Raw genomic sequence first — 27,691 nt, 5'->3', positions numbered from 1 at the left:
TTCACATGGAATCATAAATCCTCAACTTTAGAACATGAAACAAATGCTGTTGGTTGACACTGTCATGACAATTACAGTGCTTGTTGTCTCTTTGCAATCCAAGTTGTCACTAGACAAATAAACATGCAGAAATACACAGGTACGTGGAAGAGTTAAACACTGGAAGAAAGTGTCGTTACTAGTCAGATGACAACGCAAACTCACACCTTCTAAAACGTATTGTGTGTCAGAATTAACATGATTTCCTGCCTTCCAGAAGCAGCTTCTCTGGTTCACTGACCTTCCTTTTCTTCTTGGGTCCTGTTACCTCTTCCTGGCTAAAGGCAAGGTTCAGGCAGCTTATCTGTAAGAACCATCAGAAACAGTGATCATTCTCACGGTACAGGCTCCTGCTAGACGAGTCAAAAAGTACAACTTCCAAAACTACAATGTGTTTTCCTGGATCCTCTTGGATTTGTTCAGTATGATCCTGTTCTCCTGAAAAGCAATTAGGCAAGGAATCAAAACTGGGATAACTGGATGGAATTGGAACCATAAGATCTGTGAAAGCAACAGGTTCAGCTTCAGGGACAGGAAGGGTTTGGTGGCACAAGGAACATCTCCCATCTCCCCACCACCGAGAGAAAAATACCATGAGCATGGAGACCTCTGAGAAACAGCTGATAGGTCACAGCCTGTTTCACCAACCTCAGATCATCATAGAAGTATGCAAAAGAAGGGGGGCACTTATGTCAAATTGGTGGTCACTGGAAACAGCCTTTCAGGAAGAGACACACGGCACCTCTATTTGTACACCAGGGAACTTCAACGTGACTTGGTCGATCTCAGACCTCTGTGAGTCTGCAGGAACATAACTCAGTGAAGCAAACTGTTTTCCAAGAGGCTTAACTTCCCTCTAGAAAGACACAAACCTCCCACAAGAATATTCAGGGGGCTACAAACCAAAAGGTTAAAACCTACAGATAAGTAGATGTGAGAATATAAACAGGTCAGCGGTACAGGCAATCCAGACAGACCACAGAGAGATGGACAGCCAGAACAACAGCTGAGGTGTTGGCTCTGCCAAGTGACAAACTCACTTATTCTCATTATCACATCACATATTTGCATTTTTACAGTAATAATCTGGAGCTGCAGAGAGAAATGTGTGTTGTTGCCCACCCAGAAGGGACAAAGCACACAATCTGGCAGTGGAACCTCTCCTGCTCTCACTGGAACTGAGTTGGAGGGACACACACTGCTTCAGCTTAGTCTCCAAAAGTACGAACTTTCTGGAGGAAAGCAAGGTGAATGAAGAAGGAAAAGAGGCTAACCAAGTTCCTGCCCCAGAACAGGAGCACCTTACTCCAGCTTCAGCCTAAAACATGAGGAATCACGTAAGTGAAAAAGGATAAACAGAAGGAGTTAATAAAGAGCTATTCCAGAACGCATCCTGGAGACAAGCACAAGGTTTCCAGATTGTGGTCATTACAGAATTCCCCACTCACGTCATCAAGGCTTTCTTTCTATCTGACCTTGGTATGAGGCTCTGGTAATCTCCACATAGCAATGGTCTTTCTAATGTGTGAAATAACTCTGATTAGGGATTAACAGCAAACCAGTTTGAATCAACCTCACTTCGCCTCTCGATCGTGTTGCAAATTGTTTTTCCTCCCTTCTTCCCTCCTCTTCATTATGAGCAACACAACATTGCTTAATGCAGAAAAGTACCATTTCCTTTCCATAAAAACAGAGAAAACAAGAATGCGCCAAAGTGGGACGGGCAGGTTCTCCTTCACCCTGCATGCTCAGGCTGACACAAGGGCCAGCGCTGCCCGCGGTGTATTTGCTTGAGGGTAGAGTGATGAGTGGATGTGGGTTAGAGCTCCTGACCTGACACCCAGCTGCTCAAACTGGCATGTTAGGCAGTTATTTACTTTCCTTTCCCTGGCATCATGCTAACCTGGCTGCTTCCTTTTTAAAGTAAAGGGCCCGGGGGCAGAAACGCCTCATCCAAGAGCTCTGCAGTGCTCCCATAGCTGCAGGGTTTGTTCCCTGCCCTGCTGGATGCACACTGAAGCAAAGCAATGAGCCCCAGTCACCTCAGTAAGGCAGCAGCTCTCCTATTTCACCCTACACTGTATAAAAAGCATGAGCTATTGGTGCTTTTATTTCTTCTATTGAGGAATAGATCTTCTACAGCACACACTCAGTAAAGCCTTTACCCCTTTGCTATTCTTCCTGAATTTTCTGCATGGATGGGATACTTCTGAGGTGGCAGAAAGAGCCAGAAGGAGCAGCTGCTCATGCAGAGCCACGGCAAGTCTCCCACCATCTTCCTCCCCTTTACCACAGGCAGCGTGACCACCTCACAGGAACCTGAGAGGAGAAGGGTACAAACATCTATGCAAGCCACCAAGTGCTCTAGACAAGCACTATTCATCTGTTGGATGAATCAGACGTCAACTGTGTGAGGTATTTCACCGAAGCCAACATGTCCTGTCCTGCCCCTGCCCAGCCGCAAGTTCATGTAGGAACTCGGCGCAAGGAACAGACCCCAAGTGCAACATCCAGGTCCCATCCTTAATCAAACACTCAAGCTTCTCCCCCAGAGATGTTGCTCTAAATGGGATTAAGTCAGATCCTACATATGTTTATTTGACTTTAACCAGAAAGTAAATCTCTTAAATGGTGTGGACAAAAGCAGGAAATCCCTCCCACTGACTAAACATACAATCAAAGCCTCCAGAAGTTGATTAATTCTAATCTTTCCCATGTACTGGGATCCTTGACTTGGAGCGTGCGCTGCACCAATGTTGGGTGTTTGTCTTACACAACCACTGCAGGTCCTCGGCTCCACCGATGAGCCAGGTGCTATAAAAGCACACAGGAGAGGGCCCAGGCCCACAAACACTTGCCCTGAAAAGGGACAATGCTGACAAGAGGACAGGGGGGACAAGTCCAGGTCAAGTAGCAAAACCAGGAACAGACCCATGACTTCCTGACTCCAAGTCCAAGGCCTTGTTCTCCCCCTGACCCAGCTCCAGTGTGCGCTTGAGCCCAGAACCCCCCCGTGTGCTGGGCTGCACCCCCAGAGCATGAGCAGCAGGTCAGGGAGGGGATCCTGCCCCTCTGCTGCGCTCTGGGGAGACCCCCCCTGCAGTCCTGATCCAGCTCTGGGGCAACAGCACAAGAGGGACGTGGAGCTGCTGGAGCGAGGCCAGAGGAGGCCCGAGGCCCCGGAGCTGCTGCGAGGGCTGGAGCAGCTCTGCTCTGAAGCCAGGCTGAGAGAGCTGGGCTGGGGCAGCCTGGAGAAGAGAAGGCTCCTGAAGGGGAGGCCTCAGAGCAGCTCCAGTGCCTAAAGGGGCTCCAGGAAACCTGGAGAGGGGCTTTGGACAAGGGCCTGTAGGGACAGGCCAAGGGGAATGGCTTTAACCTGCCAGAGGGGAGATGGAGATGAGCTCTGAGGCAGAAGCTCTTCCCTGTGAGGGTGCTGAGGCACTGGCACAGGGTGCCCAGAGAAGCTGTGGCTGCCCCATCCCTGGCAGTGTTCAAGGCCAGGTTGGACACAGGGGCTTGGAGCAACCTGCTCTAGTGGAAGGTGTCCCTGCCCATGGCAGGAGGATGGAGCTGGAGGAGCTTTAAGGTCCCTTCAATCCAAACCATTCCATGACTCTGGCTCTAGGTCAGAGCATGAACTCACAGTGAGTTGGACACACAGTGAGTTGGACTCTCCTGGTTTACCACACCGCACTACGTGTAAAAAAGCAGTATTTAAGCACAGAGTTCTCCTGTGAAACCCAGCTAACTTGTGAATCATACCAGTGCTGCTGATTTCTGGCACCAAACTCACAGGACAGCTGCACATTGTCTGGAGAAGATATCAGGCTAAAAATAGATTAGACTTAGATTAAAGCCTTCCCAAGGCAGACTGGTGGACGAAATAGAATGAGCAGACCACAGCTCCACTGCTATTCTTAGATAGACAAAATCAGGCCCTCGTTCTGCTCACTGCAGTTTTCAATCCCCAGCGTCCCCACGTATTCCGGCCACAAATTCCCAGCATAAATCCAAGCAAATTTACAGCTTTTCTGACATGTGTTTTGCTTCCCAAGGCATCCTATGTAGAAAAGCTAAAATTGCACAAGAGCATTCGCCTGTGCCCCTCTTTGTCCCGGCCTGCCCCATGCTGAGGTTTGGCACTTGGCAAATTTTATGCCCTCAGAAGAGTTCCCTTTGTCAGGGACAGGGAGTGTTTGGTTTGGTACCTTGTAACTATCCTGATGCATTCAGAAGCACATTAATGTCACAAGAAGACCGGTTCCATCAAGCAAGCTCAAAGAATAAGGACTGAGATACATGGATTAACTGCTGAAATAAGGCAAAATGATCCTCAGGTGTCAGTGTGATAAACAGTGTCTGCAGGGATGTCCATCATCATCATCATCAAGCAACTTGAATGGGAGAAAGCCTGATGCACCCTGTGATTTCAGCTGCAACTGACACTGGATAGCACAGGGAATCCTTGCCCCTTTCAAAAAGCAAACCCCCTGACTCTTTGGATTGACCACCCAAGAGCTGAGGCATCCCTGGTGCCCGGCCGTTTCTCTTTGGCTAAAGGCAGTAACTCCCACCTACCCACCCGCTGCTGCTGCTCCATGCTGTCCAAGCACAGCAAAACTCAAGCTTCACCAGGTACATCACGGTGTCCAGTGAAAGGATTAGAGGAAGTGGACACAGACCGAAATACAGCGAGGCCAGAGGAGGCCACGGAGCTGCTGCGAGGGCTGGAGCAGCTCTGCTCTGGAGCCAGGCTGAGAGAGCTGGGCTGGGGCAGCCTGGAGAAGAGAAGGCTCCTGAAGGGGACACCTTAGAGCAGCTCCAGGGCCTAAAGGGGCTCCAGGAAACCTGGAGAGGGGCTTTGGACAAGGGCCTGTAGGGACAGGCCAAGGGGAATGGCTTTAACCTGCCCGAGGGGAGATTGAGATGAGCTCTGAGGCAGAAGCTCTTCCCTGTGAGGGTGCTGAGGCACTGGCACAGGGTGCCCAGAGAAGCTGTGGCTGCCCCATCCCTGGCAGTGTTCAAGGCCAGGTTGGACACAGGGGCTTGGAGCAACCTGCTCTAGTGGAAGGTGTCCCTGCCCGTGGCAGGAGGATGGAACTGGAGGAGCTTTAAGGTCCTTTCCAACACAAACCAGGCTGGGATTCTGTGAAATCCCATTTAAATGTAAGAATATGTTATTTTTTTACAGTGAGGGCAGTCAAACAGTGGCACGAGTTGTCCAGCGAGGTTGTGGAGTCTCCATCCTTGGCAATACTCAACACCTGACTGGACAAGCTCCTGAGAAACCTGCTCCACATCCCCCTGCTCTAGCAGGTAGGTTGGACATGACAATCCCCAATCGTCCCATCTCACCCCAGCGGTGCTGTGAAGGCAGCACAGTGGTTAAACACCCAGCAGAGAGCACGTATCAGTTTCCACTACAGCAATTGCACTGACATCAGTGGAATTAATCCTGATTTTCATCTGTACGTGTGGAGGAGAATCATGCTGCTTCGCATGAAAGCCAACTTACGCAGGTGGAAGAATGAAAGACACTCAGTGTGGTGCTTCTGTGGCAACCTGCCACATTTTTGTCCCCAGGAAGCCATGCCAACACTGCCTACCGCTGGTCCTCTTCCTTTTCCATAGCTCACTGTTACAATCTTTGACATTCAAGGCACCTCCTTTGTTGCCAACTGGAAGCCTCACAGGCCTGCTCTGCTCCTCATGGATCTCGTAGCATTTAAAGGACCAATGAACAGATTTTCCCAGAGTGCAAAAGAGAAATTCATCAAAACTAACTGTTGAAAAACACCATTTGTCAATCTCTCTCCTCACAATCTCTTCCAGGGCCCTCAATCCCACTGCAAACTGCACATGCCAATTGCCAGATCCCAATCCAATACGCCTCCCAAAACAGAAGCATTCCCCAGTAAGGTTACAGCACTGTAACTGAGGAGGCGAAAAGCAACGGACACTCCTCCTGCTTCTTAGGCTGCGACCCAGCTCAGTCCCTCGTGGGATGTTGGATGTGTCCAGCATTAATCAATGCGGATCCCTCCCGAGGCTCTGGTTGCTTGCACGGCCCTTAGGAACGCATGTGAAGGCAGCCACAGCTTCCCACGGGTGTCCCTGGGGCAGCTGGTGGGAATGTGAGGCACAGGGGGTGCCTCTCCCCGGATGCGCGGGGTGACGGGCCTCACCTCTGCATGAGGAGATCACTAGGAAAGTGTTTCCTGCACGCTAGACAGGGATAACTCATGCAAGGGATGAATGGCCCCAAGATACAGCTAAGGATCTGACGTGAATTGAGAGAAGCCAGGAATTTCCTGACCTCCCTGTCTCACTCCTCCCAGAATGGCCTGAGCTCACAGGAAGGAGAGAGGGAAGCTCATCTCTGAATCTTTCTCTCTTCATTGTTTTGGGTCTGTGTAGCTTCAGCTGGGTTGGAGGAGAAAATGTTCTGGGAACTTCTCATCAGATAGAGCTCTCTTGATAGACAGTTACAGATAAACCTTGCTGCTTTTTTTTCTTTTCTGCAAAAGTTCAAGATAATGACATTGCCACAGAAAAATGCTTTCGTACTGCTCTGCACATGGCAGGCTTCACCCTTCAACTGCTCGCTGTCATGGCAAGTTTAACAGCGGTGTGCCTGGGAAAGATCAGACAACAAAGGTCTTGATCTCCAAGCTGTTGTTCTGCAACTGAACCCACTTGCGCTGACCTTCACCTTCAGACAGAAGCTGCGCACAACACAGAAGCTCACCAACGGCACAAGAATCTCCATCAGGGGCACTGATCACCGGCAAACAGGACAGGTATTACTTGCAGAGTGTCATCCATGCAGGACTCTGGTCACACTGGCTTCCCTTGCTGCCACAGGCCCTGGGAGGAAGGACATGGCCAGGTAGCCAAGTCTTCTGCATGAGGAGCAGCAGCTGGAGGCCAGACAGGCTCTCCTCTGAGGTCTAAACCAACACTGACTTACAACAGTTAGGTCTGAATGTCTCCCTAGACGTCTGACTTCCAGACAACTCCAGTTAAGAGCTAATCCTCATGGCAGGAACAGGCCTACAGCAGGCAGTGAGTCGCACTGCAGAGATCCCTGAGCTATCGTTGCTCTAAAGTGGTATGTCCACACAATGCCAAGTGTCAACACGCTTCCTCATGTCCCACAGCAGTCTAGCAGCACAAGCAGTGTCTGGTGCTAGCTAATGAAGCCAGAAACTTGGGAGGCTGATTTGTGCTGTGCTGATATGGCCACACCATTTCCAGCTCTGGTGCAGGTTCAGTCAGGGGCGATTCAGGGCTCCCTGCAGTGAGACTGTGCTCTAAGGACCACCCCAGAACTTCAGCCCACAGCTTCCTGATGGGAGATAAAAGTCTGCAGAGGCGTCCACATGGTCGGATTTTACTCATCTTCTAGTTCTGTTTCATTCCAAATTCATTGCACAGCAACATGTTCGCTACACGAAGACAAAGCTGACCAAAATGTGCAGCACAAGAACGTTAAAGGATTCACAAGAGGATCATAGAATCCTAGAATCCCAGACAGGTTTGTGTTGGAAGGGACTTTAAAGCTCCTCCAATTCCAGCTCCTGCCACATGCAGGGACACCTTCCACTAGAGCAGGTTGCTCCAAGCCCCTGTGTCCAACCTGGCCTTGAACACTGCCAGGGATGGGGCAGCCACAGCTTCTCTGGGCACCCTGTGCCAGCGCCTCAGCACCCTCACAGGGAAGAGCTTCTGCCTCAGAGCTCATCTCAATCTCCCCTCGGGCAGGTTAAAGCCATTCCCCTTGGCCTGTCCCTACAGGCCCTTGTCCAAAGCCCCTCTCCAGGTTTCCTGGAGCCCCTTTAGGCACTGGAGCTGCTCTAAGGTGTCCCCTTCAGGAGCCTTCTCTTCTCCAGGCTGCCCCAGCCCAGCTCTCTCAGCCTGGCTCCAGGGCAGAGCTGCTCCAGCCCTCTGAAGAACTCACAAAGTTATCCCAAGTTCAGTGCAGGACCCCATTCACATCACCAGATTTCTATAAGCTGAAACAATGGGCAGCAATTCCCCATTTTCCTCATCTTCTCACACTCCTGCATGCCAGTGGCAAGTAGTGAGATGCACAAGCATAGTGCATGGGCCCAATCCTTGGCTGATGCAATGCGACCTCTCCTGAAGCCAGCAGAGGTGGGCTTATTTACATGCTGGTGTCTAACTCTGGATGATTAATTACAGAGCTGCTGTGCTGGGAAAGGACAATCTCTCATTTGATCCTAAGCACCATCAATCATGAGATTGCAGATAACAAGCCAGTTGAGTGCATGTAAATTTGTCTCCAATGCGGAAAGCCCTCTGTGGAGACTCTCCATGGCCATTGCTAAAGGCCAGACTGGGCAGGAATAGCTGCTTCTCCTCCAGCAGATCTGCATCCTTTGTCTCTCCCATGTTGATTAGATAAAAATAAGCCTTTAATACTTTCATTCCTGGTTTTCCTGAAGAGCTATAGGTCAGGAAGATAATGACCAATAAACTCAGTTCCAACAGCACTGGTTTTAGTTTGAATAATCAAGGAATCAGAAGGAAAAAGCAGATCACTTTGGAGGAAGAGCAGCAATGGGCTCACCCACATTGACTTGGCAGTGCTGGGGTAAAGGCTGGACTTGGTGATCTTAAAGGTCTTTTCCAACCCAGTTGATCCTCTGATTTCCCAAAGCAGCTCCTGACTGTGGGCACCACTTCTGAACTCGGCACGTTTAGAATACATCACATTCTGGGACACTCCAAATTGGTTTAGGTAGTTCTGAAGATGATGGCCTGAACGGTTAATGGTACAGAGAGCACCTCTAAACCCATGTTCCTGAGGTGCTGCTCCATGGACAGCTGAGCAGCTACCATTGCATTGCCAGCAGAAGGGCAGGACTCCCTCCCAGGCCCTCTTTGCCTGTTCCTCTCCATCCAGTCTTCCTCTCTCCCCCACAGCAGTGCTGGTACGTGAGCAATCAGTTGGTAAACTAGTTCAAAGGGATCTTATGGTGGAAACCTAACACTCAAAGTCACACACAAGTCTAAGGGCTCATGTCTGTCCCATTAAAGGGAGCTCTCCATGGCCTGGGCTACGCTGTTGCCCAAGGCCCCTAACCCATCGAGCTGATTAAACTCTGAAATCCAGGAGAAAACAAGTCACTCTGGAGACCTTAAAGCTCTTTAAAGCAGAGAGCTGCTCTGAACACCCTGTGACAGCTGGAGAACACTGCTGCTTGACTGCACTGCAGTCTGGAGAGCACCAAGGTGTTTACATTCATACCCTGCTTCTACCCATCTTACCTACACTTGACCCTGTTAGATAATACCTAACTCAGACTTCCCATCCACTCAAGCTTGTCCTCATTTTTAAAGACAAACTTCACTCACCAGTTTGGCTTCCTGATTCAAGTGGAATACACAATGGTCATTTGTTTTAACCACTTCCCTCAGAAAAGAAGGGAAAGTCCCTCTCATGTGGAAAATAGTGTCAAATTTTTATTCGCACTGGCTTTACAATGATGACTTTAACCAGTGACTTGACTTGGTTTTTCCTTTAATGGGCTGAAATATTAGCCAACTTCCAAAAAATAGTATCAAAGAATACATTAAAAGCCCTTTGCCATGCAGAATGTACCAGGCAGAGGGCCTGGATTTATTTTTTCTAGAAGTCTTTGGAAGCATAGAATGGATAAAGTGACTCTTCCAGTTTTCAGCAACTAATGCTGTTTCCACCACCTCCACAAACTCTCACTACGGCTACTGTAGCTTAATGAAATTCACATGCTGCGAGCATAGAGGTGTCTGGTGCTCTGCTTCCAATCGTGACAGACGCAGAAGAATGTCAGAGCATGAATCAGGGGGACAACCATGAGCTCCAAACAAAAAGGGCTCCTGTTTTCACACAGACGACAGAATAAACAACGATCAGAAGGAAACTGGAGGATGTGACACCAAACAAAAATGTGGTTAGAGTTTGAAAAATACCAGCCTAGGCACAGAAGTTCATTTCTAAGATGTAGAGTCAAGGCAAATACTTCACAGATGCCTTTTGAATGACACGTTAGGTTGTAGTCTCCAGCTCTGTCTGGGTTAGACACCCCGGGATTCTTTTCAACAGAGGCGGGGAAGATTTTAGTAGCAATTTCCTACTCTCATTAACTTACCCTGTAAAGATTCAGCCTCTGCACATTCAAGCTCACATGATGCTCAACTCATTTGAATGGGAGGAGGATCAAGTGGCAAGTCCAGTGGTGCTCACAGATTTGCCCTGTCACTGAAAAAACCTCTACACAAGCCCAGGACTTGGAGCTCTGATTCTGACTCAGGCTTTGGCCGGGGCAGCCTCCAGCATGCGACTGATTTCACACAACTGGACTTATCTAGGATTACATGTCTGGCCTACCCCAGTTCTTTGGGTTGCCCCAATAACTGCTGAGAAAGAGACAGCACCTCGAGGGGATAATTCTTCCTATCCTAGAGAAGTAGCCAAAAAGGGAGAGGATCCAGTAAGTACCTGTGACTCACATGGAAAGATAGTCTGGAGGCAAGGAAGGAGAGGTGAAGACCATGTTAGGCAGCAGACAAACACACCTTTCAAACCTAAAATGGGGTGGTGATTTCAGAACTTAATCCAAACACACACACACAGGTAAGCCAGCCTGGGGGGGACACTGATACCATCAGTCTCTGTGTGTAATTCACAGGTGCCAACTCCAGAGACCAGGACAAAATCCTTACACTGGATGATGAAATAAGCTGACCACAGAGAGTTTCATCCCAAATGCTTCCAGTTCATGCTTCTATCCCTGTTCCCTCATACTCTGTTACCTCTATATATTTTGATACTGCACAATAAAGCCACTAATGTCAGTTGAATCTTGTGCCATCCTCGATGACAGAATGTTCATGGCAATGGACTGCACCCTGCCTGGCATATCTTAGAAACACTAATACCTGCTCACCTGCTGAGATGCCCTTGAGCAAGGCATCCTGCCCGTCTTCTTGACTCCAGCCTTCTTCTTTCCACCTACAATCCAAGCATCACATCAAAATTAGCTCCAAAGCTAAAACCTTATGTTTAATTGAAAAAAGCAAGCACAGATGCCTGAGAAACCCACAGCAGCAAAATCCCATGGCTGAAATTGTGTAACCTTTGCCATCAGGCACTGCCAACACTGGCAGTTTATTCCTGGCAACAGGGATTTCAGAATTAAGTGTCACCTGAACGTGCAACACATCAACCTGCAGCAGCTCCTACCCATACTTTAGCTCCATTTTAACCTGGTTTCTAACATAACAAAGCTTATGTCTGCATGTGCTTTATCCATGTGTGTGTGGGGGGGGAAGGAGGGGAGATGTCCTCTGAGTAATAACTATTGACCTTATTAAACTGTTTGAATAAAACTTGATGGGGGTACCAAAGCACCTCAGTTTTATGAAAGCAGACAACTGGGTAGAGGAGAAAGATCCTGTGAATATCCCCAGAGTGGAAAAGGTGACAGTGTGAGTTCAGCCCTTATTAGTCACCAGAGAATCTGCAGGAGAAAGACCTGAAAAGGTGACTTCATAGCAGACAAGCTGCTTTATTCCACTGCTTGGGGATCTCAGGAATGCTATTTACCATTTTGTCACTAGATGGTATTGTTCCACAGGCTATATCTGAGAGCCTCAAAGGTCAGATTCAGCATGGTATATCAGGAGCTGGGTTCATTGGAGTGAGAGAAAAGGCTTTTTTTTGTCCTGTATTTTCATGCATGTTTTCACATATGGAAGTCATTAGCAAAATCAAACTGTGACAGCTAAAGGACTAGAGCTTTGGGGAAAGTGTAGATAATGTAACTCAGCATTGATGAACTGTGCATCTCCCCCATAGCTGAAAAAACCCTGCTGAGATAAAGAGATGGATAAAAAATTGTCTGTTTCTGTTAACAAACCAAGCATATACAACAAGCCCTATTTTGTAGTTCAATCTGACCTGACACAATTCAAACAGCCTGACAAACTCTGTTCATCCATTTCAAAGTGAGAAAGCCTCAGTGTTATGGTAGGACATAGTCACAAGCTCCTGCAGTTTTGAAACTGGTGTTTACCTGTATCTTGCAGGTAAGAAGATGCTTCCATTTTCCATCTGTCACTTTTGTCCTCTTCATGCTCACTTGAATCTGCTTTGACAGGGAGAGGGTGACTCTGTAAAGCAAATGATGGTTTGTCTTAATAGCAGAACCTCAAAAATACACCCAGGTGCTAAATCCGTAAGCCCAGCACTAATGGGGATGAGATTTTCACAGCTCCTCCATGTCCTTCCTTTTCCCAAGCCTACAAGTCTTTCAAGAGGGAAACTTCCTTAGATAAGACAGAATTCCCACCTAAATGGCTTCCTATCTTCAGGAGTTAGTTATGTTGAGCTTTATTCCCTGATGCTGACAACCTAATGTCAAGTCAAGGTTGCCTCTTCCATCATTTTGGAGAGCAGCACCACCAGAGGACCATTCCTTCCAGTCAACCTTCATGTCTAAGGGCATTATCTGCTAAAGATGCCTCCTCCTCCTCCACTAAGTGCTGAGGGGGCCTAGAGAAATCAGACACAACACACAGCTTTCAGATGGCTGCAGGAATCCCACCTAACTACACAGTGGAACAAGGCTTCATCCTGAGAAACAGCAAGTGGAAGTGCACAACTGTTTGCAATGCTTTCCATTTTGGCCATGTCTGTGTCTGAGTGTTCTCCCTGGGAGAACGTACCAGCCTCTGGGAGTCAGTGGATACTCTGGAACAAAGTGAGAATCACAGAATCAACCAGGTTGGAAAAGCCCTTTAAGCTCATCAAGTCCAACCCTTCCACTGCCAAGGCCACCACTAACCCATGGCACTGAGGCCTCGGCTACACGGGGTGTGAACACTTGCAGGGACGGTGACTCCAGCCCTGCCCTGGGCAGCCTGTTCCAATGCCTGAGCACCCTCTGGGGAAGGAATTGTTCCTCAGCTCCATCTAAACCTCCCCTGGTGCAGCTTGAGGCCGTTTCCTCTTGTCCCATCCCTTGTTCCTTGGGAGCAGAGACCAGCCCCCTCCCGGCTCCATCCTCCTGCCAGGCAGTTGGAGAGAGCGATAAGGTCCCCCCTGAGCCTTCTCTTCTCCAGACTAAACCCCCTCAGGTCCCTCAGCCGTTCCTAATCACACTTGTGCTCCAGGCCCTGCACCAGCTCCAGTGCCCTTCTCTGGACCTGCAAAATTCACTTGATGTCTACAAGCTTCCAGCCCCAGTGTTCAATCCACTGCAGTGCTGCTGCCCAACGCACGCAGAAACCCTCATGAAACTCAGATTCTGAGAAAATGTGTCTTTTAAGGAGAGTTTCGCTAGATTAACTCTGGTCCTCCAGCCAGAACTGAATAGAGCCATTTCTATACCTTTGTGGTCCCCTCTTCTTCCTCTTCATCACAGTCTAACCCTTGATGGGAGATCTCAGTAGGGCCATTCCTCCTGATCAGGTTGCTCTCAACCTTCCCCATTCTCTTCTTTTCAGTTGTCACTCTCACTTTGATGAGGTGGAAGCCGGTGGAGACTGACCCTACTCTCAGGTTGACAGGATCACCATCGAACAACAGGTCACCAGGGCTGCCATCCGCCTTAAAGCCAGGGGGCTGGTAGTCATCAGGAGTTACTACACAGGGATAAAGAACACACTGATGTCAGAGAAACCAAGTTCCATCTCTCCTTAACCTGATTTATTACAGAACAAGTGTATACCAGCCTCAAGTAACTACATCAGCCACTGAAAATACTCTGGGGTTCTTTTGTCAGGAAGAAGGGAGAGAATGCAAAGAAAAAAATGAGCTGAACAAATGTGATTAGGGAGCTCAAATAAAGAATGACTTTAGGATGCTGAGATACCATTCATGTGCTCAGCTTTCTAGAGCAGAACCTGACATGGCCTTGAAACACCAAAACCCGCCAGTGAAGGAGTCAAGTGTTTCCTTTTGGCACTACATGACTGTACTTCTTACATGGATGCTCAACCCTGTCTTATAAAGCATCTGCCATCCCCATGTGTCAGAAGGTTTTACTGTGTTTTACACCATTTCTCACTGCTTTCAGCCAACACCTTTGACCATTTCACCTTTCTATGCTTCATTTACTTTACAGGGGCTCATAATTATTACAGGAACTGCTGGAAAGGGAATCTTCCCCCCCCGCACACACTGTTCTCCACTTACCATCATTGTAGTAGAGGAGTTTCATGGTGAGGGTAACATCATTGGGCAGTGGGCCGAGGTTTTGCATTAGCAGGTAGAGTTTCCGGATGAGGAGCCTGCTGGCCTCTTTAACATCCTCGCTGCACACCCCATCCACAAAGTTCACTTGGTTGCTACAATCAGAAGAAGAATAACAGATTTGTTTTCCTCAGTCATGAATATTCACAACCTAATTACAAATACAGAGCACCCACTGACTTGTCTGAAACCACCAGCCCAAAGCTGCAATGCCAGATCAACAGGGAAGTGAAACACGCCAGGGATGGGGTGGCAGCTCTCAACTAGGAGGAATGGCATTTACATTTGAACAGACTTTGTAGCTGGGGCAATGGACCCCATTATACAAATGTCATGACTCGCTTGTTCGAACATGATTAAATTGGATCAAAGGACCATAAAACAAGTGCCTTTCACCTCAGCAATTTCAGGAATGAGAGGAATGAGGTGAGAATCCCGTATAAAGCCAATTCATCACAGGGGCTATTTTGCAGCTTGAAGAGAAGTGAATTGCATGTTCTCACTTCAATTCCACGGAAGAAAAACCAGCTCAGAAGCACATTCTTCCAAAGTGACTAAGGGGCATTCCTCTCACCTCCTTCACCCATCCAAATGTCAGTTGGGCAGCCTAAGCAGGCAGTCTAGACTGAGATAACGCCTCACAGGAGTGGGATGAATAGGCCTCTGGAGGAGTTTGTTTCTCCTGACTGCAGAGGTCGAGGAGATGAGCAACTCAGATCAGCAGCTGACTTCACACAGTTGAAGATGGACTGGATGAATCACTACGTGACTAAGGAACCTGAACCTCCTTGACTTTCAACGAGAAGGGGCCATAAAAACCCCATAGCTCCTTCATTACATCACTGGAAGACCACAGGCAGGTGGATGACACTACACACAGCCTGGATGGTCCCTAACACCATCATCCCAAAGCGCTTTAAGAGCTGTAAGTAACCTAAGAGAGCAGAGAGGACCCCAGGGCTGAATTTGACTGACGAAACATTGGAACAACAGCTTCTTTAAGACTCATTTCTCCCTCCAGTTGAAGCTTCTTGGCTTGTTGTGAAAACAGAGAGGCTGTTGCTTGACTACCAGGGCATGGCTTGGTAGGTTCCAAACTACTGGTTGGCACAGCCCTGTGCTGAGCGTGCTGTGCCATTAGATTAAATCCTGCATGATCAGAAATGTACATCGCGTGAGAGGACCACTGAGGAGTAAAGAGAAGGCAGGGCCTTCCCTCCCACATCACCTTACAAATCTTGGGATTAGCAGGATAGAAATGGGAAAGGGAAGAAGCATGAGCAAAAAAGAGATGAGACTAATAGGAATTAACAGGTCAAGTACTGGTTCAATATGGGAATAACACTGTGAATTTCATGCAGTAATGTGTTGAAAGGTTGAGGCACTGCTCTGAAGGACTGGGATCCATGGCAAGGAATCCCTCCAAAATCCAGCCAAAATAAGGCAGAGACCATTTAGGAGAAGTTTCCCTTTACCCCTCAGATCCAAGGATGCAGATCCACAAAACACCTCTCTAGGAATGAGTTTACTTAACTCTTAACTCTGAGTTTGCACATGCCAATAAACACTACAGGTGTGCCAAAGCAGTGTTATCAGCTAAGGGAGGTGATAGCAAAGATGACACAATCCTGATCGATGCCAGAAAGTCAGTTTATTAATGACTGCAGGTACACGTGTGACCTGCTGGTACACTGTGACAGCAGTGTCAGTCACTGAGGAAACAACAGAGCCCAGGAATCCCACGCCACAGGCTCTGAAGCCTCAGAGCAGTGCTGAGATATCAATGGAGCAGACAGAAACACAACAGCAGGATTACTCAGCCTCTCCTTGGCCACACCAGGGGATGCTGAGCTCCATCAGGGGACTGTTATTTCAATGACTGATCTGAGAAAAGCTGATTAAAAAAATCAAAGTACTCAAGAGCCATCTATTCCATCCACCTCTGGGGCCCCAGCACAAGAGGGACGTGGAGCTGTTGGGTGAGGCCAGAGGAGGCCACGGAGCTGCTGCGAGGGCTGGAGCAGCTCTGCTCTGGAGCCAGGCTGAGAGCTGGGCTGGGGCAGCCTGGAGAAGAGAAGGCTCCTGAAGGGGAGACCTTAGAGCAGCTCCAGGGCCTAAAGGGGCTCCAGGAAACCTGGAGAGGGGCTTTGGACAAGGGCCTGTAGGGCCAGGCCAAGGGGAATGGCTTTAACCCGCCCGAGGGGAGATTGAGATGAGCTCTGAGGCAGAAGCTCTTCCCTGTGAGGGTGCTGAGGCGCTGGCACAGGGTGCCCAGAGAAGCTGTGGCTGCCCCATCCCTGGCAGTGTTCAAGGCCAGGCTGGACATAGGGGCTTGGAGCAACCTGCTCTAGTGGAAGGTGTCCCTGCCCGTGGCAGGGGGCTGGAGCTGGAGGAGCTTTAAGGTCCCTTCAACCCAAACCAGGCTGGGATTCTACGACTATCTCTCAAATCCCAAAGGTCTGCTCTTCCCCTCAGTGTAGGGAGGACAACTGACAGCAGCTTCAAAGCAGAAGATACAGTTCACAGGACACTCCAGACTCAGACACAGTTCAGATTTTCCCAACAGAAAATCACTGTGCCACATACTACAGATTATTTGGATGTGTTTAGAGAGAGCAGCAAACGGCACACAACTGGAGCGTTGTGGAGGAGCTTCCTGAGGAGCACACAAGGCAGCAGAGCTCTCTTGCTGCACAAGCAGCTTCCAAGGCCTAAAGCTCCATCTTTCAATGGCAACTGCAGAAGCAAACTCAAAAAGGGTTAATTCTTTCCCTTTGCTTTGGTTACAGCCAACGGCCTCTAACAGTATTTATTTTCAACTACCCAGATTACGGCCTGCTAAGCACAGCTTTAAAATACCTAACAGACAGGGAGAGCCCAAAAGATGCAAAACTCTGCTGCTTCCTGCCACACATTTGCAGCATCGAGTGAAAGTTCTCTCAGGTCACCCACGCAAGACTGCTCAAGCAGGAGACACGTAGGCAAATGCCCAAGGAAAAGCAATCCTGGGTGCAGGATCATGGTGAAAGGGAGCAAACCTGGAAAAGCTTCATCTGAAAGCACCAGGCTGCCTGGTGGAAGTGGCAGAACACTTGTTGAGGCAGCAGAAAGCTCAACAACTGAGCTGGTTTCTGCATTGCTTCCCTGATGAGGCACCAGTTCTATCAGTTGTCCTTAATTCAGTTCTGGGGCACTGTGTCGCAGTGTTTCTGCTCATCAGCTCAGCAGCTCATACCCTGTAGGGTGAACCCCCTCGGATGGTATTTACAGCTGCTCAGCCACTCAAACATGCTCTCATCACAAAGTGCAGTTTCTTCTTTGTGTTTCAAGAGCACAGTTTTATTTCTGAGAAATCAACCCAAAGCATTACCTGATGATGTCCATCTGGGGCACCTCCTTCTTGTACTTGAATTTGAACTGGTACAGTTCAGTCACTGTCTGGAGATTTAGCAAGAGAGGGGAAAAGAAAATATAGGTCATCTCTTACAGTAGCAAGTGTAAAGATGTGGCCTGACCTTAGCAGTGAACTTTGACAGCTTCAGGCCAGAGCACAGCATTCATTTAGTGATGTGATGACAGCATTAACTCTATTATTCCTTGCAGAGGCTTTGGCAGATTTTCTTAGCAGCCACTTCTTACCTAGCACTGAAAAAGTCACCCCAAAATGACAAACTTCCTGCCTCCTCCTTCCACTTCCTCTGTGGCCTGACTCCCCAGCTGAAATCTCTAACCAGCCCTGGGGCAGCCAACCATCAACACATCCCTCCATCCTCCCTTACTAAAGGAGGACTGTGAGCTCCGTGGGTGATGCAGTCTCACAAGGAAGCCTGGCCCAGGGAGACAAGGGCCTGAAGGACTCTTCCTACTGAGAAATACAAACAATATTGAATGGGCAAAAGTTGCTGAATTGCCATGGTCTTTCTGAGGGAGATAAAAAAAACCCTTGATGATTTTCCAGTTAAAAGGAAATGGTTTGCTCTGATTTTAGAGAATAATGAGGAAGAACAGACAACTTCACCACAAGAGAAATGGTCTATTGTAGTCCAATTCCATGCCTATAATCCACTTTTTCCACAGGCAACGAGGTCAATTTGTAGGAGCTCAGCTGAGCCCTTAACTCTGAGCCTTCCTTACAAATCCCAGCCTTGGGATAGACTAAACTCTTGCTCCCTCCCCACATGCTGAGGTGGGACACAGCAGAACAGTCCTCAGGGGAGCAAAGGTTCTGCTGCTCCTCTCTGCAGTGCTGTGGAGATCACTTCTAGATCACACTGCCCAGCCCCTGCACCAGCCAGAGGTGGATAAAATGGAACCACCAGAGAGAACACTGAAAGGACAAGGACAGGCACCACCAACACATGCAGCCCAGGTCTGAAGTGATGCACAACTTGTGTCCTAAACCCCTCTCCATGTAGAACCAGCTGTCTTTTCAGCACTGCTCTTAAAAGGATGGCTCATAAAAGAATTATTTGGAACTTCCCATTTCTTCTCTTCTTTGGGAAAGAAAACCAAACCCGGGAACATGCCCATTAGCTGCCTGTTAACATCCCTGCCTGAGGCCCAGACGGGCCCACAGCCTCGTGCCCAGCAGGAGTGTTTGATCACGGTCCAGCTCACTGAGCTGTCATTCTGCAGTGAAGGCAGAAGAGGAGAAACAGGGTCAGCAGCAGCTATGTCAGGGCAGAACTGAAGCCTACGAGGCCACTCTGAATACAAATCTACTCACCCATGCCTTCAGTTGCTTCAAAGATTAATTAAGACTCCTTCTTACCTTCGGTTCCTTGGGATTGGTGTAAATCTGTGTAAGAAAGCACAGTGAGGCCATTCTCCCCTTGGACAAATTGACCCAGTGCAAAGTGCCTAAAAAATGACATTTTTCATTTTACAGCAGAGATTGTACTATCTTCAGGGTGGGACCAGAGAAGGGAATGGCTGAGCAACAGCCTTCCTCTATCAGCAGCCAACACCTACCACTTCAAAGACAGGTAGAAGACACTCATCTGTGTAATTGTGGAGGAATGAGGTGAATTCCCATTCCAACCCTCACAGGCAACTCTTGATGCCTGAGATGGAACTACTCAGATTATGCATGGAAGAGGTGCATAGCACAGCTCTTGGGGCTTTACCAAGGGCAGAAGACTCACTACGAAACCACCAACAGTGTGTGTGTGGTTTCTTGGGGATCAGATTAATAAGGAGGATGCTTCTGCAGGGGAAAATGGAGAAGACACAGCAGCTTCCAAGGGTGGAGGCAAGAGTTTAAAGGAAGCAATGATATGAAGCACATGGAAGTGCTTCTAGGAGTTTAAGGATGCATGTAAGGCCTCAGTCAGGAGCCTGACATACTGAGAAAGATATTCCCACGCAGGCTGGGAGTTCATATTTACCATATTCCAGAAAGGTCAATGCTCTGTTACAAACCACATACATGCTGACTTCCCCTTAAAAAAGGCACAAGTGGGTTGACACAACCTTGACTCCGTATCTCTTTCAAGCAGGGGGGGAGAAGAAAAACAGTTTACTTACTGCAAGGACAGCAATGTGCAACTGAGGAGGGAAAAACAGAACACAGAATCAAAACCTAACCTTAGTGAGCAAGGAAAAGAAAGGCAAAACCTAAGTGCCTGCACAGAGAGAGGGAACAGATACATTCAACAAAGTGGGAGTTAGAAGGCAGATTCTTCACAGCACAGCATCAGCAACACCTAGTGGCCAGTTTGCTTTGGCTTTACTTGCCATTTCCCAAGGAAACAACCGCAGGCTCCGGACTTCCCCCTTGGGACTCCTTTGAAACAAGTCTCCAAAGGCCACACCGATTTGAAACTCTCTTACAAGAGCGTCTATCCCTACTGAAGACTAATATTTGCTCTCTGCTATGAAACTTCCCAAAGGTATTTAGTGAATCCTACAGCAAGGAAATGTACGTGGGACCACTCTTGAAAACAATCCTACAACATGCATTAAACATCTCCATTTTTCTCCTTAATCCTTGTCAAATAACAATTAATTTGTGTCTCATAAATAGCAAAGGACTAAACATCCCCAGGAGCTGTCAGGAAGCAATAAACTGAGTTCACAACATGTTGAATTATCTTATGCACGTTGACAGTTGTACTCATGTGCAAGAGCCCATCTGATCATCAGTGCCAAAACCAACACCACTTCATCTCATCGAGATGAGAGGTGGTTTGATGAGCAGTGCTGACAACAGTTGGTGCTTTTTCCTGTGCAGAGCATTTTTTATGTGAGAATCCGCAAGGAATATGATTACTTACTGGCTGGTTTTGCCCTGGAACCAGTTACATACTTGACTTGATGAATTACTTTCCAAAAAAAGTAATGAATTCTGAACCCAAGAGAAAAGGCAGGAGGGTTAGAGAAGATGAAAAGAAAGGAAAAGACTTGGGGAAAGGAAATGAAGGAATGCAGAAGCACACAATAACCTCTCTCAAGAAAACAGGCACGGAGATCTCTGTTCTGACAGGCAGTGTCTCTAGCCACGCATTAGAGAATGCAAATGTAGAACAGGGAACTAAGGGAAATCCATTTCAGGCTGCAGATGAGTTCACACACCAGAGACGAGCAAGCCTAGGGAGCAGCAGCACTCAGTACTTGGGCTCAAGGAATAAAATCCCAAACCTCACACGCATACACCCAGGGCAGGGCCTCCCCCCATCCCACAGCTGTAAATGTGTATTGTGTCCATGCAAGATCACTACAAAACTATAAAGCAGGAATGGAAAGAAAGCTTTAACCAGACTTCATGAAGAAATAGGAAACTCCCATTTAAAAATGTGAAGAAAACTTACATATTGCCTCTCCAAAGCATCAAAACAACCTTGGATCCTGCCAGGGAAGAAACACATTAACACCAACCAGCAAAACAGATATCTCCTGATCTGTAAACACACACCCATTAAGCACAGTTTAAAGTGCTTTTTGTTTTCTGGAATTAGGACAAGACAGTAACATTTTGGGCTTGTAAAGTCCTTTTCAGATCAATCGTGCTAAAGGCACTGTCCTCCCTCCTGCATCTGTGCATTGTTATACTTCCAGGACAGTATCCTGTCAGCCTGGAGGCCACTTACATCCCAGCAAAGACAAGGGTTGGAGGGGTAAGGCTGGTGCTGATAGTCCTCTGCTCAGTGCTCTATTCCAGCTCCCAGCCTGACCTCTGATGGCTCTTTTCCTATCAGCCTTGTACAGAACTTGGCTGAAACTCCCATTTGAACACAACCTGACACGTCTGGTCTTGTAAAATCCTGCTATCTGATGCATAGCTTACAGCTATGGATTCTCTCAAAGTAGTAAATATTGTTTGAGGTGGCAATGGTGAGATATTTACTCTCTGAGTCAAAGGATGTGCAGCTAGGTGTCTCCTTAGCACGTAAAAGTCAGACTCTGCTCGTTGGGAACGTGCCAACTCTGAAATAGAATCAGAATCCCAGACTGGTTTGGGTTGGAAGGCACCTTAAAGCTCATCCAGTTCCACCTCCCTGCCACAGGCAGGGACACCAGTTGTAGGGCATTTAGACACACAATATCCAGGGACATATAATTCTGAACATCCTAAAACCCAAGCTGTAAGAATCCCTACGTAAGTGAAACCAGAAAAGACTAAACCAAACAGACTCAACCTCATGATTTTTGTCACCCTGTCTCAGTGCTTACGCTGCCCACGTGCGCTCTGGGGCCTGGCCATGACCCCACTCCAGCCAACACCTCAACAGACCTTGCACTCACATGGTCTTGGGCAGCTAATTCTGGCTTAAGCACACAGGCTGCACACTGGGAGTTGCAGCACGGGCACAGCCAATAGTGCTGCTGGGCACAGGGTTTTCAAATTCAGGAAGAAGAAGAACACGAGGGCTTGAGGTCTTGCTATTCAGCACAACCTTGTCTTGGTTTCGCTGTTACTCACTCACCACTTGACTATCTGCAGTGATCCCAGACAGCTTTTATCTTCTCGCAGAATTTTTAGGCAGAGGTCTGCAAAACCAGATTTAGCACATAGTTACAATCCTTATCACAGCTCTTGGGCAAACAACAGTGAAACAAAGCCAGCCACCCTCCCTTTTTTGGATAAAATGCTTTATCTAGAGGTCCTTCCGGAGTACAAACGCTGGTTTGCCACCAAGTCCCAGGTGGGCAGACACAAGCTTATGGCTGCGTTTTCAAATGTCAAAACTTTCCTCAGATGCTCTGCACTCTCCCACAGCTACAGCTTCATTTCAGAGCCCCAGCAGCTTCCATCTTCTCCTCCCTCCTCTTCTCCACTCCCACCTGTTCTGCCATTCCCTGACAACACCTTCATGTCTGCATTTGGCCTTCGCCAACATCCATATCAGGTGAAGGACCGTGCTCAGAATAAACTGCTTCTGTTAAGCTTTTCCACACAGCTCCTTCCACCTCTGTTTTCAAGCATTTGGAATGGCCAGAGGAAACCCACCGTGCCACTGAAGTGGCGAATTAACATCTTTGGGTTCAGCCAAGGAGCCCTCAGAGGTGGGAGCAGGCCAAGTGTTCACATTCTTGATCAAAAAGGCACTTGAAAGACCTGACATCTGATGACAAAGCCTAGTGGCTTTCCAGGGTTAGGTGATCAAGAGCCAATCTGGGATTTCCTGTGCCCTCAACCAAGTCCACCAAGTACAAGTGACCATGTTTCAGGACACCTAACTCCATAAGGGAATTGATTGGAAGGCAGTGAGAGATTTCACACCCTACGACCACATCTCGAATGAGCACGAAGATGTTGATGAATCAAAGCATCACTAATTCCTGTGATCCTATGACAAGGTTCTTAAAGTTCTTTTTGTTTTCTTAAAGTTCTGAGTCCCAAAGCACATGTGATTATGTGAGACAGTTTTTACAGGAGAAGAATAAAACCCATCACAATAAAACACACAAATCTACTTCCAATCTCACAAGGAAAGCTGAAAATATGAACCAGAAAGGCTCAAAAATCCAAAGGAAAATAAACCACACAAATCAGAGTTAATTTTTAAAAACTTACTGGTTTTTAAGTGACTCTCCTGACTCTGAGATCTGATTCATGGGGCTGGCAGTGCTAAGGAATTATTACAAACCAAATAAACCACTAACAGAAGAGCCAGGAGCTGCCAATAGCTCTTGGTTGTCTTCTACACTGCCTATCTGACACAGAAGCGCTGTCTGCATCCAGACCTGAGGAGGCCTGGTTGCTAACTTCCTAATAAACTGAACTCCCACATCTCTGAGCAGCTGGAAGCTTACATGTAGAGCAGATTATAGCTAAAACACAGCAAGCAGAAATAAGAATTCAGCAGCAAGTGAATGTGTTACCATCTAAGTAGCGAGTTCCGTACGAGCTCTCCGGGAAGAGCCCTCTCATGTAGGTTATACAGGACACAGAGATGGCCAGGAGCCTCTTCACCAGCACCACAGACTGCTGCTCTGTAGCAATTTTGCTGGGGAACAACACTGATTCCTGAAAAAAAAGAAGGCCAAAGCCCAAACCAGCACCATTTTAGTGTAACACAGGGATTATATTTAGAAACAACTTTCGGCAGGTGGAAAAAGAGGGTGACTTGGAAACATAATGTTAACATTTCTCTGGTCTTCACACTACACAGGGAAGGCTCCTGCCTGACATGGGTGGGATTAAGAGTTTTAAAGATAGTTATCTATAGATCTGACGTGATTTATTCAGATGCAGACTGCACTGGTGGGTCATTCCCTCCCCTTTTATCACTGCTGACCGTTCCCACCCCCTCACTGCACAAATCCTGGCACTGAAGAGACAACCACCCCTAGAAACAAAAATGTGCAGTTATCTGGCAGCTCAGCTCTCCCGAGTTCATTCTGGAGCCAAACAAGTGCTCGTGATGGTGTGGCATGCACAGTGCCCAAGTTCACTGCCTGCCACAGCTTCTCCTGAGAGCTGGCAGCAAACAGAGCCTGTCAGCACTGTAGGCAGACCCAGTTTTCAGAGTGATTTTAGCTCAGAGCTATAAACAGAACATGTCTGGGACTGGAGCTGGTGTAAATACCAAACACTGTGTGACTTCAGCATGAACAACCTCAGTGGAAAGTATACTCCATTTAGTTCCTCTATGAGATTGTTACTTTTCTTCCTGCTAATAAAGCTCTGTGCACACCTCATGAGCCTACATTTCTTTAGTCAAATACATGTCAAAGCCCCACACTGTATCTTTCTGGACTCACTAAACTGGAAATAATCCAAGCAAGAACAGCGCAGGCAACAGAAAGTGTTCATCACCTCACCAGGCACGGACATGTCACGTCCGAAACAGAGAGCTGAGGTGGTCAGTACCATCACATTTCAAGGTTTTTACCTTAGAGGACTTCTTCTTTTGCCTAGTCCGTAAAAGCTGATGAGTAGCCATCCTGTATTTCCAAGACCTGCCTTCCACTTGTAATTAAAACCTGAAAGAATGAGAAGATACAAGATACCTGGAAAATTCAGTCATTGCTATTTCTCATCTTCCTTAAACTAAAAATGAGATTCTTCAGCTTATTCAGGTCTCAAAGCTAACTGTCAGCCAGGACAGGTAAAGAAAAACCAATCAAGGATACAGCACAGCACTGCCTGAGAGGCTGCAGAGCAAGAAAACTCCCTATTTATGGCTAAAGGATCAATAGTATTTGAAATTCAGGACCATGACTGTCAGCTGGTGCACTTCAAAATGCGTTCCTCATATTCCAAAACACAAATGTTAATTCCTACAACCATTAAGTAGTGTGAAGGGTGAAAGAACTGGAAGCCTGCCAAGACAAGCCAACATTTTAGCAAGGGTAAGCAGGAAACGCACTAACATCGATCTTGGCTGGAATAAAGGAATGATTCTTCTGGGACACCTTGAAGGGGAAAAGAAAAACACAAAGAGAAGAAAGCCCACATTGTTTCAGTGAGAGTGGGCCCTGTTAGACTAGCCTGGATTAAAGAGGAAAACACTCTTTTCACAAGAACGGAAAGCAGATTGATTAAGGCAATAACATGGACATTACATGCTGAGCACCCCGGTGAGGTGCTTGACTTTGCACCATCTGACAGATTGATTAAAAACTTCCATAGAAGTTGTTAAAACTGTGCTAACTGGTTGGAAAACTGGCTTGTGAGGAGATCCCAACACGCGAGTCGCCAATGGGGAGACATGAATGAAAGGAAATGCCACAACCAGGTCCCCAGAGGGGTGTTGCCTTGTCCACAGCTAGTCAATATTTCTACTAACAATTCAAAGAACAGCATAAACACAGTGGGTTGATTGAAACCGTGACCCAAGGCAGGGAGCAGCAGCCTTTTATTAACACAGCTGAGCTCATCTTGTTCTGCATTTGTACCTTTTCAGCTTTTTTCCATGCCAGCCTCATTTCCATTTGTTGGCAGTCATTAAGACATGTTGATTGGAACATGTTGACAGCTTTTATGCTAAATTTAGCACTTCATTTAGTAATGAGGACAGAGCACAGTTACAGAAGTACATTCCAACAAATATACACCTGCAAAGTTCTTCATATGTTAAATATTTGAGGGAAGTATTCTTTTTTTTGCACTCATGATTGGCTGAGCACTGCGAACGGGACTGGAATATATTAACAGCAGACAAAGGCATTATTCCAACGTGAGGTTATTACCTAAACAAAGGTTATTTAAGTGAGACAGATAAGAAAACATGTTTTCAACAAGATACCACACTTAGAATTGATTCATTGTGCTAAGGGAACATCACCTACACTGAGCTTATCTACTCCAGCCGGGTTGTCTCGGCACAGGGAATTCTCCACGGCTCCAGCGACACCGTCTCACCTTGACCAAACTTTCGCTTGCTCCTGGGCTGTGGGAGGAAAGAAGGTGCCCTGGCTCCCCATAGCCACACCGCTCACCCATGCAGACAACACTTATCAATGAGGGTCAGGAAATCAGAATTAAGTGGGAGAAACTGAACCTCTCCCCCTGCACCCCGTAAAACTCCATTCCCTGGGGACCCCCTCAGCCCTGCACCTGCACACCAACTACCTCTGATCATCATGGTTTGGGTTGAAGGGACCTTAAATCTCCTCTAGCCCCAACCCCCTGCCACGGGCAGGGACACCTTCCACTAGAGCAGGTTGCTCCAAGCCCCTGTGTCCAACCTGGCCTTGAACACTGCCAGGGATGGGGCAGCCACAGCTTCTCTGGGCACCCTGTGCCAGCGCCTCAGCACCCTCACGTTTGGGGTGCGAGGAGGCTGCAGGAGGCCCTGAAAGAGCCGCCGCGGCCCCAAATGTCCCTTTAAAAACCCTTTTTTCCCCTCTTTTTTTGGCCTGTTTTTTTTGAGTGGAAGCTCGGGCCCGGCGAGGCTCCAACCGAGGCCGGGGCCGAGGCCGGGGCCGGGGCCGGGGCCGGGGCCGGGTCCTGCCCCTCACCCGGCGGCACCCACCGCCCCCTGAGGCGCGGGGCCTCCTCAGAGTCTTCCTCCGCCTCTCCCCGGGCGGCCCCGAGTACCTGAGCCCGGCCCCCGCGGACTCCCCCCCGCGTCCCCTCGCCCCGGCACCGCGCGTCCCGCGGGGCCTGCGCGGCGCTGAGGGCGGAGCCGGCCCCGCCCGGCGGTGGGGCGGAGGCGAGGCCTGCCCCTGCCCCTGCCCCTGCGGTCCCGCACAGCAGCGGCTCCGTGAGCTGCGGGTGCCCCGTCCCTGCAGCGTGCTAGGGGTGGACGGGGCTTGGAGCAACCTGCTCTAGTGGAAGGTGTCCCTGCCTGTGGCAGGGGTTGGAACTGAGTGAGCTTGAAGGTCCCTTCCAACCCAACGCAGGCTGGGGTTCTGTATCACCCCAAGTGAGGAGCGGGTTTTAAACTATTCGAAGCCAAAAGTCACGTTCTTAGAAGGTTCCGGTGCTTCCCCAGGGAAAGGGAGACTCCTGCCTGATATCCCAAGTCAAATTAAAGGCATCAGGGACTTCATCAGAAGCAGATTATTGTGGAGCCAGTGTCCCAGCCCAGGCAAGGAGGATGGTTTTGGTGTTTCATAGAATCATCATATATATGAATATATCCATGACTATACAGATATGAATATAGATTCAACCTGGCCTTGAACACTGCCAGGGATGGGGCAGCCACAGCTTCTCTGGGCACCCTGTGCCAGCGCCTCAGCACCCTCACAGGGAAGAGCTTCTGCCTCAGAGCTCATCTCAGTCTCCCCTCGGGCAGGTTAAAGCCATTCCCCTTGGCCTGTCCCTACAGGCCCTTGCCCAAAGCCCCTCTCCAGGTTCCTTGGGGGCCCACTTAAGGTATGCGAATGCTGCGATTTCACCAGTATCTTGTTTACAGAATAACCCGCCTAACCCATTCTGCCCCATTTCCATTATCCTCCAGATGAGGAAATGTGGTTTGTTGTTCTCATCTCTAC

At 48.3% G+C, this 27,691-nt stretch overlaps 1 protein-coding gene across 4 annotated transcripts; it reads right to left on the bottom strand.

Annotated features, from left to right (window-relative positions):
* HORMAD2 (HORMA domain containing 2) lies at positions 1–26,292 on the bottom strand. Of its 4 annotated transcripts, none has more exons than XM_030501623.1 (13): positions 26,035–26,292; positions 24,640–24,730; positions 23,627–23,771; positions 22,228–22,291; positions 21,112–21,148; positions 19,829–19,849; positions 19,074–19,100; positions 17,673–17,740; positions 14,246–14,397; positions 13,439–13,692; positions 12,123–12,219; positions 10,995–11,059; positions 1–343 (listed from the first exon to the last, which is right to left on the bottom strand). In XM_030501623.1, the coding sequence occupies exons 2-13, from the start codon at positions 24,688–24,690 to the stop codon at positions 233–235; spliced, it is 1,092 nt and encodes a 363-aa protein (XP_030357483.1). In that variant the 5' UTR covers positions 24,691–24,730; positions 26,035–26,292; the 3' UTR covers positions 1–232. The 4 variants fall into 4 exon arrangements, with proteins under 4 accessions (XP_030357483.1, XP_030357481.1, XP_030357484.1 ...); XM_030501621.1 differs by having other exon boundaries at positions 26,039–26,292; XM_030501624.1 differs by lacking the exon at positions 19,829–19,849 and having other exon boundaries at positions 26,039–26,292.
* Positions 26,293–27,691: the final 1,399 nt, after the last annotated feature.

Source organism: Strigops habroptila, chromosome 11 (genome assembly GCF_004027225.2).
Source record: "Strigops habroptila isolate Jane chromosome 11, bStrHab1.2.pri, whole genome shotgun sequence".
Taxonomy (NCBI): Eukaryota; Metazoa; Chordata; class Aves; order Psittaciformes; family Psittacidae; genus Strigops; species Strigops habroptila.
The sequence above is the reverse complement of the archived record's forward strand: the minus strand, read 5'-3'. Positions and strand labels throughout refer to the sequence as shown.